Source organism: Sapajus apella, unplaced genomic scaffold (genome assembly GCF_009761245.1).
Source record: "Sapajus apella isolate SASKATOON/1434 unplaced genomic scaffold, GSC_monkey_1.0 scaffold72, whole genome shotgun sequence".
Taxonomy (NCBI): domain Eukaryota; kingdom Metazoa; phylum Chordata; class Mammalia; order Primates; family Cebidae; genus Sapajus; species Sapajus apella.
In genome coordinates this window covers 10,231,507-10,250,246 of record NW_022437012.1, presented here as the reverse complement: position 1 = coordinate 10,250,246, position 18,740 = coordinate 10,231,507, and the positions used below count along the sequence as shown (strand labels likewise).

General features: G+C 39.7%; 1 protein-coding gene across 5 annotated transcripts in view; it reads right to left on the bottom strand.

Moving 5' to 3' along the window:
- Positions 1-18,740, bottom strand: part of ACMSD (aminocarboxymuconate semialdehyde decarboxylase) — a 63,426-nt gene that overhangs the window by 15,297 nt on the left and 29,389 nt on the right. For all 5 annotated transcript variants that reach the window (XM_032250671.1, XM_032250673.1, XM_032250672.1 and 2 more), the window contains 3 exons: positions 17,720-17,813; positions 14,629-14,724; positions 13,313-13,485 (listed from right to left, as the gene is read on the bottom strand). In XM_032250671.1, coding sequence (XP_032106562.1) covers positions 13,313-13,485; positions 14,629-14,724; positions 17,720-17,813 — 363 coding nt within the window. The remainder of the gene's footprint in view (positions 1-13,312; positions 13,486-14,628; positions 14,725-17,719; positions 17,814-18,740) is intronic.

Here is an 18,740-nt window from a genome sequence, read left to right as displayed (position 1 = left end):
TCTTCTTGAAGCTTTATTGTTTTAGCTTTTTTGTTTAGTTGCATAATCCTGCTCAAATTAAGTTTTGTGTATGGCTAGTATAAGGTAGGGTCAGGGCTTATGTTCCCCCCATTTGATGGATTCTTGTTTCAGCACCATTTGTGAAAAGGCTTTCCTTTCCCCACATAATTGCTTTTGTGCCTTTGTCAAAAATTAATTGACCATGTAAGGATGAATATATTTCTGGGCTGGGCGTGCTGGCTCATGACTGTAATCCCAGCAAATTGGGAGGCCAAGGTGGGAGGATAACTTGAAGCCAGGAGTTCAAGACAAGCTTGAGCAACATGGTGAAACCCCATCTGTACCAAAAATACAAAAACTAGTCAGATGTGACTGTGCACACCTCAGCTACTCGGGAGGCTGAGGCAGGTGAATCACTTGAGCCTGGGAGGCACAGGTTAGAGTGAGCCAAGATCGTGCCACTGCAATGCAGCCTGGGTGACAGAGTGAGACCCTGTCTCAAAAAAAAAAAAAAAAAAAAAAAAAAGCATATATTTTTGGATTCTCTAGTTTATTCTGTTAATATATTTGTTTGTCCTTATTCCAATATCATACTCTCTTGATTGCTGTTGTTCTGTAATAACCCTTGAAGTCAGTTAATGCAAACTTTTAACTTATTTTTCTTTCTCAAGATTATTTTGGCTCATCTAGTCCTTTGTATATCTGTATACATTTTAGATTTTTAGATTTAGCTTGGATTACATTGAAGCTATAGATCTATGTGAGGAGAATTGATATCTCCTGATCCATAAACATGATAGAACTTTCTGTTTATTTAGATTTTTAAAAGTTTCTCTTAGCATTATTTTATAGTTTTCAGTGTAGAGGTCTTACACATCATTTGTTCAGTTTATTTCTGAGTATCTTAGTTTTTAAAACAGTATTATAAATTGAATTGTTTAAAAGTTAATTTTATAATTGCTTATGGCTAGTATATAAAAATACAACGGATTTTTAAAATATTGCCTTTATGTCCTGCAGTCTTGTTAAAGCCACTTATTAGTTCCAGTAATTGCTTTGTGGGGTCCTTAGAATTAATTACATAAACAATCATGTCATCTGCCAAAGAGACTATTTACTTCTTTCACCAATCTGTATGCCTTTTTACGTTTTCTTATTTTCTTATACTGGCTAGGATTGCCAGTGCAATGTTGATTGGAAGGCATGAGAGTGGACATCTTTGCCTCTCTTCCCATCTTAGGGAGAAGGTGTTTAATATTTCACCATTATGTATGGTGGTAGCTGTGATTTTTTTTTATGACACCCTTTATCAGACTGAAGAAGTTCTTTTCTTAGTTGCTGAGAGTTTTGTTTGACTAAAAATCATGAATGGGTTATGAATGTTGCCAAGTACTTTTTATTCATCTATAAAATGATCATAGTATTTATTTCATGAATATAGTGAATTACACTGATTGATTTTCAAAAGTTAAGGCCATCCTATTCCTGGGATTCCAGTCACATCTGCTTCAGTCAATACTAAACAGTGAAGAGAATGGTCTTTTAAAAATACAGATTTGATCATGGCATATCCCTGCTTAAACCATGTCAATAGTTTTCTATTCCCTAGAAGGTAAAGCTCAAGTTCCTTAGCATGGCATAAGCAGCCCCCAATGAATATGAGAAATAAATGGGTCCCAGACCTTTGTTGGGGCAGAATTTTGTGGTCTGATGTGACTAGCTGCTTTTCCTTGAGAAGTAATTTTCTTCTTGATAAAATACTTGAGCAATTTTCTAATAGAGTAATGAGCTTAAGAGACCCTCTTAGGAAATCCACTTGATTGATTATTACTCTTGAAACTAGTCTAAGACCTTTAACCAATAAGGCAAAGAGGCTATCATCCTTAACTAGATATTATTTTTCTTCTTTAAGAAAATCTATTTAAAAATCTGATGATTTTTTCCCTGTAAAATGTGTTTGCAAGATGGATTTTTTGAATTGGACTTTTGAGAATGCTTCTTATTTGATACAAGTTTGGTATAAAACTCTGACACATGCTTATAATCAATATAAGAGTTACTTTAACAAATATGTGTGTGTTGAAGGAATGAATGCTTGAATATATGAAGGATAAAGTCTGACTGTAACTAGACCTGAAAAAATATATGTATACACACACGTATATATTTATATATATTTACACACACACACACACACACTTTTTTTTTTTTTTTTTGAGGAAAATGTCTCAGCTCACTGCAACTTCTGCCTTCTATGCTCAAGTTATCCTCCCACCTCAGCCACCCAAGTAGCTGGGACTACAGGTGTGCACCACCACACCTGGCTAATTTCTTAATTTTCTGTAAAGACAGAATTTCACCATGTTTGCCAGGCTGATCTTGAACTCCTGAGCTCAAGTAGTCCACCCACCTCAGTCTCCCAAAGTGCTAGGATTACTGGCGTCAGCCACAGTGCCCGGCCTAGGCCTGAAATAATAAATATATTTTAAATACTCTAAATTTGAGATATTTGAGATAAATGACACTTTGATTTCTATCCCCAAAAAAGATTTTCCTAGGTTTTATGACTACATTTATATGAAATAATATGGGAAGGTACATAATACAGTTTAGAGGAAGGCCATGATAGACTAACAAGTCAATTTTTAGATTTCTGTAGTCATTACTGTATGAAACCAAACACATATACCTGCTGATAGAAGCCCTAAAGACCCTAAATTATGTCTACTTACATCTGTGCCAACAGCTGATTTCATTCTGAACTGTCTGCTTGGTATTCACTGGAGGTTCATTTGTCCTTATTTCTAACCTCCTGTTGCTAAAGCTGTTTACAATTCCAAAACACAACATAATTTTTAAAAGTCCCATGCTTTCACTGCATTTGTCAACTACATTAACATGAAAATGAAGCCTAGAACTTAATTTTGCCTTCTAGTCAGGAATTCTTCCATTCCTATTATTATGGCCTTCTTGTATATAAATATATTTTAAGAGGGGTATGTTCCATTTTAATCTGGAGAAAGCAAATAATTCTAAAGCAGAAACGAAAATCACTCTTCTGCAATTTGTCCTTCTGGTTAAGACACTTCCCTGCTTTCCTTCCTAAATTGATTTTGGATGCCCATTGCAGAACATCAAACTCAGAGTTTGGCAATGTTTAATTATTATTTAGTAGCTATCGTTCACAACTCCTCCCTATAAGAGGTTAATTATCTACTTGTAGTTATGTACAAGTAGATAATTGTATGTACTTGTATTTGGTTTGTGAATTTTTCATTTTTCATACCTGTTATCTATCTGTACATCTCTTATTGATAACTTCTGGTAAATCTCTGACCCTTTCTGACTTGTCAGTAATGTCTTGAGAGAGAGAGCAATAGGCATAAAAAAATTGGAAATGAAATTCTTATTGAGTTTCTTGTTCAGAGAGAGTAGAGATAGTACCAAGAAAAAATGGGAGGGAAGAGATTCTTCAAGACTTATATGATCCTGTAGGATGAAGGTCACATACTCCATTGAGTAATGCCAGTCTCCTCTTGATAGATGCTTAATAAATACTTGGGTTAAAATACTTTTTCGGGTGGGTGTGGTGGCTTACACCTGTAATTGTAGCACTCTGGGAGGTCGAGGTGGGGGGATCACTTGCAGCCAGAAGGAACCTATGTTGACCAGTCTGAGCGACATGGTGAGACCCCGTCTCTATAAAATCAAAAATTTAGCCAGGCATGGTGTCTGTGTCCCAGCTACTCAGGAGGCTGTGGTAGGAGGATCACTTGAGCCCAGGAGTTGAAGGCTGCAGTGAGCTGTGATCGCACCATTGTGCCCTAGCCTGGCGACAGAGTGAGACCTTATCTCTAAAAAAATTACTTTTTCTTTTCTTTTCTTTTTTCTGGACACATTGTTATACATTTATTTAAACTACAGTTCAATGATGAGTTATGTTAAGCTGTTTCTCTCCTTCTCACCATATACATATGTAAACTTTTGTGACTTAAAGTATCAGTGTGTCCCACAGTGGGAAACTTTGTTCCACTGCTCTGAACAAAAAATTACTTTTTCTATTGCTAATTCTATCACCTATTATTTCTCAACTGCAAATTGATTATGTTTTAAATGAATTACATGAGCAATCCTGGGTTAAGGAGGCATACCATATGCCTTGGATGACTGTTGCCTCTGTTTCCATGAACCTTACTTCCCTGAGATACCCAAAGCTCTCTTGACATCAAATAACATATCTGTTCTTGGCCTCCCAAAAGCTGAAATTTCTTCTCTCTTTTTGTCTGTGATCCAAGGTCCTATTCCCTTAGTATCCACCATGATCATGTACCAGTTTTTAAAGATTTCTGTGCTAATATAGCATTTGACAACATCCACATTTTAGTAAGGCATATTCTAAAGACTCTTTTAAACCCCAAGGAATAATTCTAATGGTGGACATTTTAGGAACCATGGCTGCCTCGTTTGGGATCCTGAAATTCTACCTTTTGGAAAGATGCTGGCTTTCCTTATTAGGCAGTAAAACAGTAGATAATCAACACTTTACTCTAACATACATTTCCCTCCCCAAAGTCAGCAGCTGCACACATCTCCCTATGAGGTCAAGGACTTACTGAGCTGATAATAATAGTGATTAATATTCCTGCCAGGGAAAAGAAATAAACTTCTCACCTGCTGGGATACATTAACTTTTTTACATTTTTAGGGAGTTCTGCAAACACAAAGATGTGGCTTACAAAGTAGTTCTAATCATGGGAGAAAGTTTCATTTATTTTCTGGAAAAGGAACACTTAACTATCTTCCCACTAGCATATCTCATTAGTAGCATTTGCAGTAAATACAACATAACTCTGTTATAACTTATTCCAAAAATTCTAGTATACCAGATATTTAGTTTGTTCCCTGAGACATAATTTCCTAGAGAAAGTGCCTGGTTTAATTTAATCAATGCAAAGTAAAATTAGCTTTATATCTCCAAGATCATTATACAATTGAATTAAACAAACATTAACTTAACACCTACTACTTGTAAAGCACTGGAGTAGGTAATAAAAATCTCTGACATAAAAAAAAAAATCTCTGACATTTATACAGTCCTTTGGCATAGTATTAACTCTTCACAACAACTCTGCCTAGTTATCATTCCCATTTTACAGCTGTGGAAACTGAGGCTGAGAAGGGTAAGTGACTTGCTAACTGGTCACCACGTAACTAGTAGTAGAGCCAGGACTTGAACCCTCTCGCACTTACCACAACTTCTTGAGAAGACAGTAAGGAAGCTTACAGGTCTCAAAAAAGTATTTTTACTCTATTGAGGATTCTAGTATACAGGAAAATATCATATAACCCAAATACTTGGAAGCTGAAGTATCCAAATAAATTTAAATGTCAAGTTAGGTGGAGTTAGACAGGAACCCCCCTTTTTTTGTTTGTTTGTTTTGAGATGAAGTTTCACTGTGTCTCTCAGGCTGGAGTGCAGGGGTGTAATTTTGGCTCACTGCAACCTCTGCCTCCCGAGTTCAAGTGATTCTCGTGCCTCAGCCTCCCAAGTAGCTGGGATTACAGGTGCCTATCACCACGCCTGGCTACTTTCTGTATTTTTAGTTGAGATGGGGTTCCACCATGTTGGCCAGGTTGGTCTTAAACTCCTGACCGCAAGTGATCCAACTGCCTCAGCCTCCCAAAGTGCTGGGATTACAGGCGTGAGCCACCATGCCTGGCTAATTTTTTGTGTGTTTTTAGTAGAGATGGGGTTTCACCATGTTGACCAGGCTGGTCTTGAACTCCTGGCCTCAAGTGATCCTCCCATTTTGGCCTCTGAAAGTGTTGAGATTACGCTCAGCCTGAGAAACTCTTTTTGTTTTAAGCTATGTTGGAAATATTTCTAATATCTATGGTATGCTCTGCTGCTTACAATAACTCTGGGTATAATCAAATCTTTCTAATGATAAATAATCTTTTCAGTGCTTCTTGATCATCCTAGTCCTTCAGACCCCCTTGAATAGAGTAGTTCTGAATGTGAAAGATGTAGAGGTTATGGCCATTGCACTCCAGCCCGGGCAACAAGAGCAAAACTCCATCAAAAAGAAGAAAGGAAAGAAGGAATGGAGGGAGGGAGGGAGGGAGAGAGGGAAAGAGAGAAGGAAAGAGGCCAGGCGCAGTGGTGCATGTCTGTAATCCCAGCACTTTGGAGGCCGAGGCAGGTGGATCACCTGAGGTCAGAAGTTCGAGACCAGCCTGGCCAACATGGTGAAACCCCATCTTTACTAAAAATACAAAAATTAGCCAGTTATGCTGGCTCATGCCTGTAATCCCAGCTATCAGGAGGGTGAGGCATGGCAATTGCTTGAACCCAGGAGTCAGAGTATGCAGTGAGCCAAGACACGCCGTTGCACTCCAGCCTGGGCAACCAGAGTGAAATTTCAGAGTGACTGCTCTGAACCTCCTGTTTTCCCCTTTTAGAATGGGAAGGATAGCAACTATCCTATGCTTGTCTCACCATTTTACATTGAGTGTGTGGGGAAGAAAGGAACTTGTCTGTTCAGTTCACAGTTCTTCAGATTTGGAGAAAGTATACATGAGGAGCCTCATCCACAAGTTCACCAAAGCAATGAAATCCTAGACTTTAAAGTGATGCTATAAATGGATGAGACTTTTGGGGCAGTCTTGGTAGGGGTGGGGGTGTTTTGCATTTAGGAGGATAAATAATTTGTGGCCAGAAAGAGGAATGAGGTAGGTATGCCTCCCTTCAAAAGGTGGGATCTAATTCTACTCTCCTTGAATGTGAGCCAGATAAAATGACTTGCTTCTATGAATAAAATGTGGTGGAGTTAATATTACATGACTTCTGACTCTTAAGACATGAAAAGAACGGCTTCTGTCTGGTGTGTGCTCAGTCAGTCTCTCTCTGTATCTCTCTCTCTTTCTCTTTCTCTCCCCCCACCCCATTCTTTCCTTCCCTTCTGTCTCTATTACCATCTCTCCCTATTTCTCTCTAAGATAACTTCCTCTTGGGGGCATCCAGCAGCCATGCTGTGAGGACACTCAAGCAGCTCTGTGAAGAGGCCCACCTGGAGAGGAACTGAGGCCTCCCACCAAAACCCAGCACTGACATGCCACTCACAGGTGAAATCCACCTTGAATATAAGTTCTTTAGCCCAGCCAAGACTTTAGATAGCTACAGCCCTGACTGACACCTTGCCTGTAATCTCTTGAGAGACTTTGGGTCAGTTAAGCTATTTCTAAATTCCTAACATATAGAGGGCATGAGAGATAATAAATGTTTATTGTTGTTTATGTGGCTTATTTTAAGCCACTAAGTTTTGGGGTGATTACAGTCGTGCATCACATAATGATGTTTTGGTCAATGACAGATTGCATATGTGATGGTGGTTCCATAAGATTATAATGGAGCTGAAAACTTTCTCTTGCCTAGTGATATTATAGCTCTCATAATGTGATGCATTTTGCATTATTATTATGTGTAATGTGTTACTCAAGTGTTTGTGGTGATGCTGGTGTAAACAAACCTATCCCTGCCGGTCCTATAAAAGTCTAGCACAGATAGGCTGGGTGCAGTGGCCCAGGCCTATAATCCCAACACTTATGGAGGCCAGGGTGGGTAGAACACCTGAGGTCAGGAGTTTGAGACCAGCCTGGCCAACATGGTGAAACCCGTCTCTACAAAACTACAAACATTAGCTGGGTGTGGTGGTACATTCCTGTAATCCCAGCTACTTGGGAGGCTGAAACATGAGAATCGCTTGAACCCAGGAGGTGGAGGCTGCAGTGAGCTGAGATCATGCCACTGCACTCCATCCTGGGTGATAAGCGAGACTGTCTTAAAAAAAAAAAGTATAGCACAGATAATGATGTACCGTATTTAAGACTTGGTAATGACATAAATGACTATGGCACTGGCTTATATATTTTCTATATTATCCTTTTAATCATTATTTTAGAGTATGCTCCTTCTACTTATTAAAAAAAAATTAACTGTAAAACAGCCTCAGGCAGGTCCTGCAGGAGGTATTCCAGAAGAAGGCATTGTCATAGGAGATGACAGCTGCAGGTGTGTTACTGCCCCCGAAGACCTTCCAGTGGGACAAGACGTGGAGATGAAAGACAGAGATGATGACCCTTACCCTGTGTAGGCCTAGGCTAATGTGTGTGCTTGAGTCTTAGTTTTTAACAAAAAAGTTTAAAAAGCAAAAATTTTTTTAATATAAAAGAGCTTATCAGGATATAAAGAAAGAAAATATTTCTGTACAGCTGTATAGTGTGTTCTTATTTTAAGCTAAGTGTTATTACAAAAGAGTCAAAAAGTTTAAAAAATTTAAAGCTTTATAAAGTAAAAAAGTTACAGTAAGCTAAAGTTAATTTATTATTCAAGAAAGAAAAGAAAAAAAAATTGTCTGGGCATGGTGGCTGGGCGCGTTGGCTGATGCCTGTAATCCCAGCATTTTGGGAGGCGGAAGTGGGGGGATCAGGAGATCTGGAGATCCAGACCATCCCGGCTAACACGGTGAAACCCCGTCTCTCTCCTACAAAAAATGCAAAACATTAGCCAGATGTGGTGGAACGTGTCTATGGTCCCAGCTACTCAGGAGGCTGAGGCAGGAGAATCACTTGAACCCAGGAGGCGGAGGTTGCAGTGAGCCAAGATTGCACCCCTGCATTCCATCCTGGGCGATAGAGTGAGACTCCATCTCAAAAAAATAAAAAATTAAAATAAAAAATATAAATTTAGCGTAGCCTAAGTGTAGCGTGTTTATGAAGTCTACAGTAATGTAAAGTAGTGTTCTAGGCCTTCAATTCACTCACTACTCACTCACTGACTCACCCAGAGCCACTTCCAGTCCTGCAAGCTCCATTCATGATAAGCGCCCTATACATTCTTAATCTTTTACACCTTCTTTTTACTTTCCCTTTTCTATGTTTAGATATGTTTCATACACAAATATTTACCATTGGGTTACAGTTGCCTCCAGTATTCAGTACAGTAACAAGTACAGCTTTGTAGCCTAGGAGAACTAGGCTATACCATATAGCTTAGGTGTGTAGTAGACTGTACCACAAAAGTTTGAGTAAGGGCACTGTGATGTTCACACAACCACAGCATTGCCTAATGATGCATTTCTCAGAGCATATCCTCACTGTTAAGTGATGTATGAGTATGTAATTACGCAGCAGTAGGTTACCAATGGATCCAGCCAAAATTATGATATACCTATAATGAGCATATGACCAACTTCTCAAAAATCTATCCACTTAAATACGTGAAGTGTATTTTCTGTGATCAAGTTAATATAGGGAGGCACTATAGTTTTTCTTTTTTTCTATTTCTCATAGTGATAGACTGATAATCTATAACCTGCATTCTTTGCATCCATGTTTAAAAATCAAAGCAAAGAATTCAAAAGCAAAAGAATTGTAGAGGTGGAAGGAAGCCAAGAGATTATATAATTTAAATACTTTTTGACCAAATAACAGAGTTTTAGAAATAGTAGGTGCTCGATAATTGTTTCGGTTCTTTATATATAACCTATATCTGTATATTCTTAGGATGTTATTTAAAATTTGTATTTATCGGCCAGGTGTGGTGGCTCATGCCTGTAATCCCAGCACTTTGGGAGGCTGAGGTGGGTTCAGGAGTTCGAGGCCAGCCTGGCCAACATGTTGAAACCCCAATCTCTACTAAAGATACAAAAAATTAGCTGAGTGTGGTGGTGCACGCCTGTAATCCTAGCTACTTGGGAGGCTGAGGCAGGAGAATCGCTTGAACCTGGGAGGCGGAGGTTGCAGTGAGCTGAGAACGTGCCTGGGTGACAGGGTAAGACTTCGTCTCAAAAAAAAAAAATGTACTTATCAAAGTAATGTTTATACATAAACAATCAAATATTACTAAACATCTCTATTTTCAAAAGCCACTATTTTTTAAAACATTTTTTGGCCAGGCATGGTGACTCATGCCTATAATCCCAGCACTTTGGGAGGTCGAGGCAGGCAGATTGCTTAAGTCCAGGACTTGCCTGGGCAACATGGTAAAACCCCGTCTCTACAAAAAATACAAAAATGAGTCGGGTGTGGTGGTGTGTGCCTGTAGTCTTAGCTACTCAGGAGGCTGAGGTGGGAGGATGCCTTGAGCCGGGAGGTGGAGGTTGCAGTGAGCTGTGATCATGCTACTGCACTACAGCCTGGGTAACAGAATGAAACCCTGGCTCAGTTTCCCAACTCTTATCCCTTAAGGTAGCCACTTTTCCCATTTTAGCTTGCATCATTTGACAATTACCTTTATAATCCTAGATAATAAGCTTATACAATTGTGTCTTAATTTACTAACTTTAGATAGAGAATATTTAGTGATTCCCCGTTATGGTCATTGAGAATTTCTTTCTTACTTCACTGTCTCTATTTTCTTAATAGAATTATGATTTTCAGTTAAACCAGTACTTAATATTTACCCTATTATGACAACAAATATTGCTCACTGCTGAGTCAAATAATGTACAGTGATTATTGCCCCTCATATTGATTTTTTTTGTTTTCTTAGAGTTAAGTATTGCCTTTTCTTTCATTTGCTTAATTTTCTATATATACCCTGCTTTCATTCCTAATGCATCAACAGATCTGTTAAATGTCTGTCAATAAGTATTTCCAACTCTCAGACAGATCAAATAATTCATCAGTTCCACTTTTTTCATTCTAGAGACCTGCCTCCACAGCATTCTGTCTTCTTGCTCAAATCTGGCCAGGTTGCTCTCTATCCCAGATGTCCAGCTAGGAATTTCCTTAGCCGTTCTGATTTGGGGATTGTTTTAAAAGAGAATTTGCTAATGTGCGTATGACTAGAATGAAGAAGCATTAATATTTTAAACAGAATCCTAAATTATTAATATATACTGCTTCTATGTCCTGGATTCATGAGTCTATGAGATTACATAAAATAAGGTTACATTTGCTCTTTTTTTTTTTTTTTTAAGAGATGGGGTTTCACCATGTTGTCCAGGCTGCTATTAAACTCCTGACCTCAGGTGATTCACCCACCTTAGCCTCCCAAAGTGCTGGGATTACAGGTGTGAGCCACTGCGCCCGGCCACATTTGCTTTTGATGCCCAAATGATTATAGCTGAAGCTTTCATAGTTTGAATGTAAGATCTCAGCACCAAGGACTTTGTAAAGTACCTGCTATGTTTTTCTGGAGGTCCCTAATAGGAATGTATTCACATGTGCTCACCAACTACTCTATCCGCTGGTTACCATGAAGTGGTTCCCATATTTTTCCTCTTCTGCTCCTGTCCCCTGGCCAGTGTATATTGCACTGGGTGCTTGTTGAAGGTACTTATAGTATCCTGAGACTTTGCTGAAGTTGCTTATCAGCTTAAGGAGATTTTGGGCTGAGACGATGGGGTCTTCTAAATATACAGTAATGTCGTCTGCAAATAGAGACAATTTGACTTCATCTGTTCCCAGTTGAATACTTTTTATTTCTTTTTCTTGCCTGATTGCCCTGGCCAGAACTTCCAATACTATGTTGAATAGGAGTGGTAAGAGAGGGCATCCTTGTCTAGTGCCAGTTTTCAAAGGGAATGCTTCCAGTTTTTGTCCATTCAGTATATTGGCTGTGGGTTTGTCATAAATATCTCTTATTATTTTGAGGTATGTTCCACTGATACCTAGTTTATTGAGAGTTTTTAGCGTAAAGGGCTGTTGGATTTTGTCGGAGGCCTTCTCTGCATCTATTGAGATAATCATGTGTTTTTTGTCTTTGGTTCTGTTTATGTGATGGATTACGTTTATAGATCTGTGTATGTTGAACCAGCCTTGCATCCCAGGAATGAAGCTGACTTGATCGTGATGGATAAGCTTTTGATGTGCTCTTAGATTCAGTTTGCCAGTATTTTATTGAAGAATTTCACATTGATGTCCATCATGGATATTGGCCTGGGCTTTGGATTTGCCAGTGGTGTTTTCTCCTGGTGTTTTAGTTTCCAAGAATACTAAGGTGTTCTAGGCTTGATGGGATGTAATAAGAACAGCCCTTTCCCCAATCCCACATGATTTTCCCTCTTCCTTTCCTCCATTGCTCAATGTCCAGAGCCCACAAAGTTTCTTTCAGTTTCTGCCCCGTGCAGTCTTCTGCTTACTGACCTCCTCATCATGCTCCATCCAAACCAAAAAAATCAACAGTCACAACCAATTGCTAACCATCCGTCTCTGCAGGGGTGACACAAAAGCTAAACAACTCAAAGACACAGCTCAACCACATAATTGATTACCAAGCTAAAATACTTAACATTTATATTCTGGTGATTTTCTCAAGCCAGAGAAACAGTCAGCATTAATGCAAGATAAAGTGTCATTCTGGACACTACTTGCAACTTTCAAATGATGGGCCTCTTTTTGCTAGACATGATTTTTTAAACCTTAGAGTCTAAACTCAACTCAAGTATCATATTGCAAATTTTTAACTTTTAACCTCAAAGATTTTTCTCTTGGGAAAATTTGGAAATCTTCTATAGATATCTGTAAGTAATAAGATGGAATTGAAATACAAAATATTTTAGACTTTTCACTATGGCCTTTCCCCTAGAAATTCTCAAACTTGCTGAGTTAGCATTTTAAAAGAATACTTAAAGGTGGATGTGCCACCAACAGAGAGATTTGTGATGAGACCACATCAGAGGAAATACTTTATCTTGGGGGCTTTAAAGTACCACCATGCTGGTCTTTTAATTAAATGAGAGAATCAAAAACCATATTATTCCAGGAAGAAATTTCAGGGCATGATACACAGGACCCTACATCATCTCCCCCTGACTCCCTGTCCAATGCAATTTCCCAACTATGCATTTCTACCCTTTCAATTTTCCAGTTTTCTCCACATAGTGGATGAGGATGATTGCATTCACAATTTACCCAACTAGTGAAAGGTAGAGCCAGGATTTTAACACAGGTCAATTTGACTTTGAAACTTGTGGTTCTTTCCTGCTTACTACATTGCCATGTGTCATGTTGGGTATATATAGAGATGTCCCTCAGGAAGAGGAGCTGATGTGGGAGAATACCAAGCCATGTAGATTATCTGGGATTTCCCTGGCATATATAATAGTTCTTAGTATTATATACTCTGTGTTGAGGGAGGCCTTGGAGAGAATCCCCTGTGCAAGCAAACCTAATCCCAAACCTCACTGTCTCTCTCCTTTCATCTAATGTGTTTCTTCCATCCCTTTTTTGGAGAGAGGCCAAGTAACGGGTTGCTGATGCAGCGTTCTGCTCCCCATGAGACATCTAAGTGGCAGACTGGGCTTACCTTTCCTATGACATCTGTTAACAGCTTGAGGGACAGAGGATCATGAACCAAAGCATCTGTGTAAAAGGAACCGAGGTATTTCTTTGGGTTCGTTGGGTTGTCCTGGGCACACAGATCTGGGCGCATGCTAAATCCATGGGAGATTCTTCCCACTGTGAAGGGGAAGGTACCACCTGCAAGTAAAACCCATGACTGAGGGGCTAGTCAACACTAGCCCCTCCTCGTAAAGGATTCCTTTCATCTTGATGTTACATGGAAGAAGTTACCATTGCCCAACTGATTAACAGTAATTACAAAGGACCTATTGTGTTCTGAACACTGGGAGATGATGGAAGAAATGACAATAACTCATCTAGAAATTCAGACTTGAGAAATTCACCCTAAAGAGAGAAGACAAATGTGTAAAGATATGCAATTAAGGCTTTCAAATATAGTGTGATTATAATCAAAATACTGAGACAGCATATCAGTTGGGGACCATCTGAATTATGATGGCATATCCATGAAATGTAAGGCCATACTCGAAGCCATCAAAAATGATGAAGCTCTGTATTTGTTGACATGGAAAGATGTCTTCTCTATGCTGTTGAGAAGGAAAGGCATAGAGAGTAACATGTATAGTTTGATATTTTGTGTGTGTGTGTGTGTGTGTGTGTGTGTGTGTGTCTGTGTCTATGTGTCTGTGTCTGTTGAAGGGTTACAAATTCAGTTACCTACAGGGACCAGGCAGGCAGTGTAAATGAATGAAATAGGCCTATTCGTAAACAATGAAAAATAGTAGGGACTATTGCAGACTGGGGAGCTCATGATCTAACTAGAGGGATTTAAACCAAAAACAGAAAAAGTAAAACAAAAATGGTGACAACAAAACTAAACTTGCCTACAAAAATAGAATTTGGTCCCTAAACCATCATGTGACTAGAATGATGGCTGGAAGGAGGCGATGAACTGAATCGTATTCCTTCAAAATTCATATGCTGAAACCCTAATGCCAAATTTGACTATACTTGGAGAAAGGACCTTTAAGGAGGTAATTAAGGTTACATGAGGTCATAAGGTGGGGCCTTAATCCAATAGGACTGGTGTACTGATGTCTTTGTAAGAAGAGGAGGAGAAACCAAAGGCCATGTGAGGAAGGTGGCCATCTGCAAGCTAGGAAGAGAGCCCTCACTAGAAACCAACCCTGCCGACATCGTGATCTTGAACTTCTAGCCTCCAGGTCTGTGAGAAAGTAAATTTCTGTTGGCTTACAGTCACCCAAATCTGTGGTATTTTGTTATGACAGCCCGAGCTGACTAATAAAGATAGGGTCTTACCGCCATGTGCGAAACACACTTTCAGTTTAGGAAACTTCTCAAACACTCCACCCATGATCATGGAACAAATGGCTATTGTGGTCTCTGTTGGCATTCCTGGAAGAGGAAATAGTTGCAAGGATCAGGGATGATCACCCCACACAAGAAGAAGTTCAGTGATGTTATTGGCTGGGGAATTGTCAGTGCAAAGAAACTTGAGGCCCCTGTACCCTGGCATTGTATGGCTGTAATATAGGGCATTACTTTGGCAAGGAGAACCACGTAAAATGTCCTATTTGCCACTTGCAGGGAGAGTCGTCTAATCGCTAGAGCAGTTGAGGAGCAGAGGACCTGGCGTTTGCCTTAATTCTCCCAACTTCAGTTTGGGATGCAATGAGACAGATAGAGTACGCCGAGTCCGAGCTGAGCCCTAGCTCCTCCAGTTTCTGCTTCGTGGCCTCTGGCAAGTTATTTCATGGCCCTGAGCCTGTGCTTCGTCTGTAAGATGACGTTTATGTTGCCCATTTTGCAAGACTATTGTGGAGCCTTGTGAATAATGATGTCAGACAAGTTCCTGGACAGAACTTCACAATGCAGGTGCTCAACAAAAATATTAGTTGCCTCTCTTTCAATTTCCTCATCTGTAATATGGCAAGTTCCTGCAGTGGGTTGTTTTGAGGATTTGGCAGACAGCACCTGGCATTTAGTAAAGGGTCACTAAATAATGACTATCGTTATGATCATTCCTACCAAATCTTTACTGCCTCTTGTAGCTGAGGTTGAAAATAACTGGATTAAAATGAATTATTTCAAGTGCTTTGCGCTCCTAGGAGAAGCAGCTGGTCCATGTCTAATGTCTTTACCCCTGAGGAGCCAGTCCAAGCTGCATTGCCACTGACTGCTTTTCAGACCATGACTCAGAAATCTGACCGCTCTACAGCTGTGCACTGCACCTTCTGGGGAAGCCTGACTCTGTAGGCTGTGGAGTGAGGCTTCACAGGATGCTCATTCTGCCTGGGGCTGGTCACTGCTTCACAGGCAGAGATACCCCTAGCACCGCCTGCCTGGGAATTCTGGAAGCATGATGAATTTATACCCATTTAGGAGAAGTTTGTGGGCAGAGCTTCCTGAAGGCAGAGAGATGGATGGCATCATTTTCTTCTAGTTACGTGATTCTATTTTCCAGTAATCACTTGAACCATAACCCCACAATCCATTCTCTATGCAGGAGTCAGAGTTACATTTACAGTGTGAATTGGATTATGACCCTTCTTTGCGGAGAATCCTCCACTCCACTAATAACTACCTTTGCATCCAGAATAAAATTCCAAAATTAGCCTGTTTGCTTGTGATATATATATATATATATATATATATATATATATATATATACTTGTTTAGAATCTCCTTCCTCTGACCAGAATATAAGCTTCATGAAGGCAGAGATTTTGTTCATGTCTATATCCTCAGTGACTGGGACAGGGTGTGGCATGCTAGAAGGAATCAGTGTATTTGTGCTGCATAAATGGATGATGAAATGACTCTATATGCAGATGCTCTCCTGTTGCAGTATAAATAAGCTTATGGGACTTATCAAAGTTTTGTGAATAAGGGTGACATTTTTCTTGGAAGCTCGACAGTATCTGGGCATCTTGGGTTATCTCGTTCTATTAGTTACTGCCCAAGAATTTGGTGGAATGAGTAGGAAACTGCTTTACTAAATATTTTGGTTCCCAACAACAATCACAGGAATATATAAAACATCAGAGCAGAAAGAGACCTTTGGGGGAATCCAGATCAGCATTCTCATTTTACGGATGAGGGACTGGGGCCCGTGGAGGTAAAGTGATTTACTACAGGAAATACAGTGAAATAGACACTAAGCTGGAACTAAAATTCCATTGACTTACAGTATATTGCCCCATTTTGATTCTACATGGTGATTGCCATTTTGACTACTTCATAACTACTGATCGTACTAATTGGGCTGAGGAGAGAAAGAAGAATGGTCTCCTTAAAGAAAATCCAGTTCTGGTGCTGTGGCTCACACCTGTAATCCCATCACTTTGGGAAGCTGAGGTGGGTGGATCACTTGAGGCCAAGAACTCGAGACCAGACTGGCCAAACATGGTGAAACCCTGTCTCTACTAAAAATACAAAAATTAGCGGGGCGTGGCATTGCACCTCTGTAATCCCAGCTATTTGGAAGGCTGAGGCAGGCTTGAACCTGGGAGGTGGAGGTTGCAGTGAGCGGAGATTGTGCCACATACTCCAGCCTAGGAAACAGAGTGAGACCTTGTCCCAAAAAAAAAAAAAAAAAAAAAAAAAACCAGAAAAGAAAAAGAAAAAAAAATCCAGTGCTTTTCATTTGGGGACCAAGTTTTCATTGGATTTATAGATGAGCTGTATTTTTCACTGATAGCTCCAGAATTTTACATTTGTTTCCTATCTCTTCTTATCACAACTGGTAATGAGAGATTGAATAGAGCAAATGGAGTTTTCTCCTCTACTCTTTTGTGGAACTATGGATAGTGCAGGAACCAGAGGAGAGAAGAGAGAAGCAGATACTAGGAAAATTGCAAGCCTGGGTCATCTTTTATCTAATATTTCAAATCTTTGGGTGGTGAAAGTTGACCTTATACTTTTAATTCCAGGGTTCTCATTTGAATGAGCTGATGCTATTATTATCTTCTAAAAAATCTACTAGATAGGCATGGTTACATTTTTTGAAGCCTTTTTGGAAGTCTGTGTAGCAAGACAGGCTTTGGAGTCAGACATATCTGTAAATTACATTTTCATATATTAACTGTGTGACTTGGGCAACTTACCTAAACACTCCAAGCCTCAGTTTCTCCATCTGTGAAATGGTCATTATAATGCCAACTTCATAGATTAAATATATGATTTATTTATAATGGCATTGGATATGTTTACAATTAAATGAGGTAATATATAGCACTAATCCAAGTAAGAGCTCAGCAAGTGATAACTGCTATTACTCATAATCCTGTTAATTATTCATACTTTCCCTATTTGACATAATAGGTTTCCATAGATGATTGGACAAACCCAAGAGTTGGTCCTCTGTTCCAGACCCCACAGAGACACAAACCTATGAGCCAAGGGAGCCAGTATTTGGCCATTCGTCCATCCATCTGCATGTCCCAGGGATGCACGAACAAGGAACACTTCAGCCTTTCAGCTGCCTTCAAAGAAGCAATGAGAGAGAGAGAATGAGTTACTTTGATGAGTGAGCAGATACCAGGTACTGTTTTGGGGAAACTGCTTTTCTTTGAGTCTATATTGGTCTGCATAAATAAACTAAAATGCTTTTGAAATTGTTTTATGATCTATATAAAAGAGATATTGACAAACTGCTCCTGCTTGGAAAATAAAAGGGACACTTAGAATTAACAAAGGGGGTTGGCAGATTCACCGTTGAAGTTGATGAACTTAATTTATCGTTTGATAAAGCAAGTGTCAGGAAACATACATCATTCAAATGTTTTGGTTGAGAGCAAAATGCTCAAGGACTAATCCCACACCTGAAATGTAGGAGAAATTTTCCCTGCTGTCTCCAACTTGTTCTACTCTTTTGGAAGGACAGCTTGTAAATAACTATATCCTTGGAGTCAGGATGAGAGTGCCCCTCCTTTTCCCCACTTGAAAACCTGAGTCTGTGGAAAGTGAGGAAGTGATGGACTGGCGCTAAAGGGTCAGTGCTGGGCTGGGGCTGGCTGGCCTGACCCAAGCCACCTGACCACTCACAGCCCAGCCCTGAGTGAAATCCCTGGGGTCTACAGGCATTCACACAGCCCCAGGTGCCCAGCAGAGTCTCTGAATAGTCGGCTGTGAGTGAGATGACCTCAGAGAGGGGAGAGATCAATGCCTTAGCCAGACAGGTACTGAGATGAATGTCATGGGCATGCCTCAGGGCCTTCTGAAAATGGAAATACCATCTGGATGGAATGACCTTTATTCAACAAAAAGTTTAATTAAAAGAAGTCCCCTCAACAGGCATTGAATATTAGTGCTCATCAAGATTCAAAAGAGATTTCCCTTAGAATAATTCTTCACCACATATATTGAGATTCTGCAGTGACTCATCCTACTCTCATACATAAATATTTGTG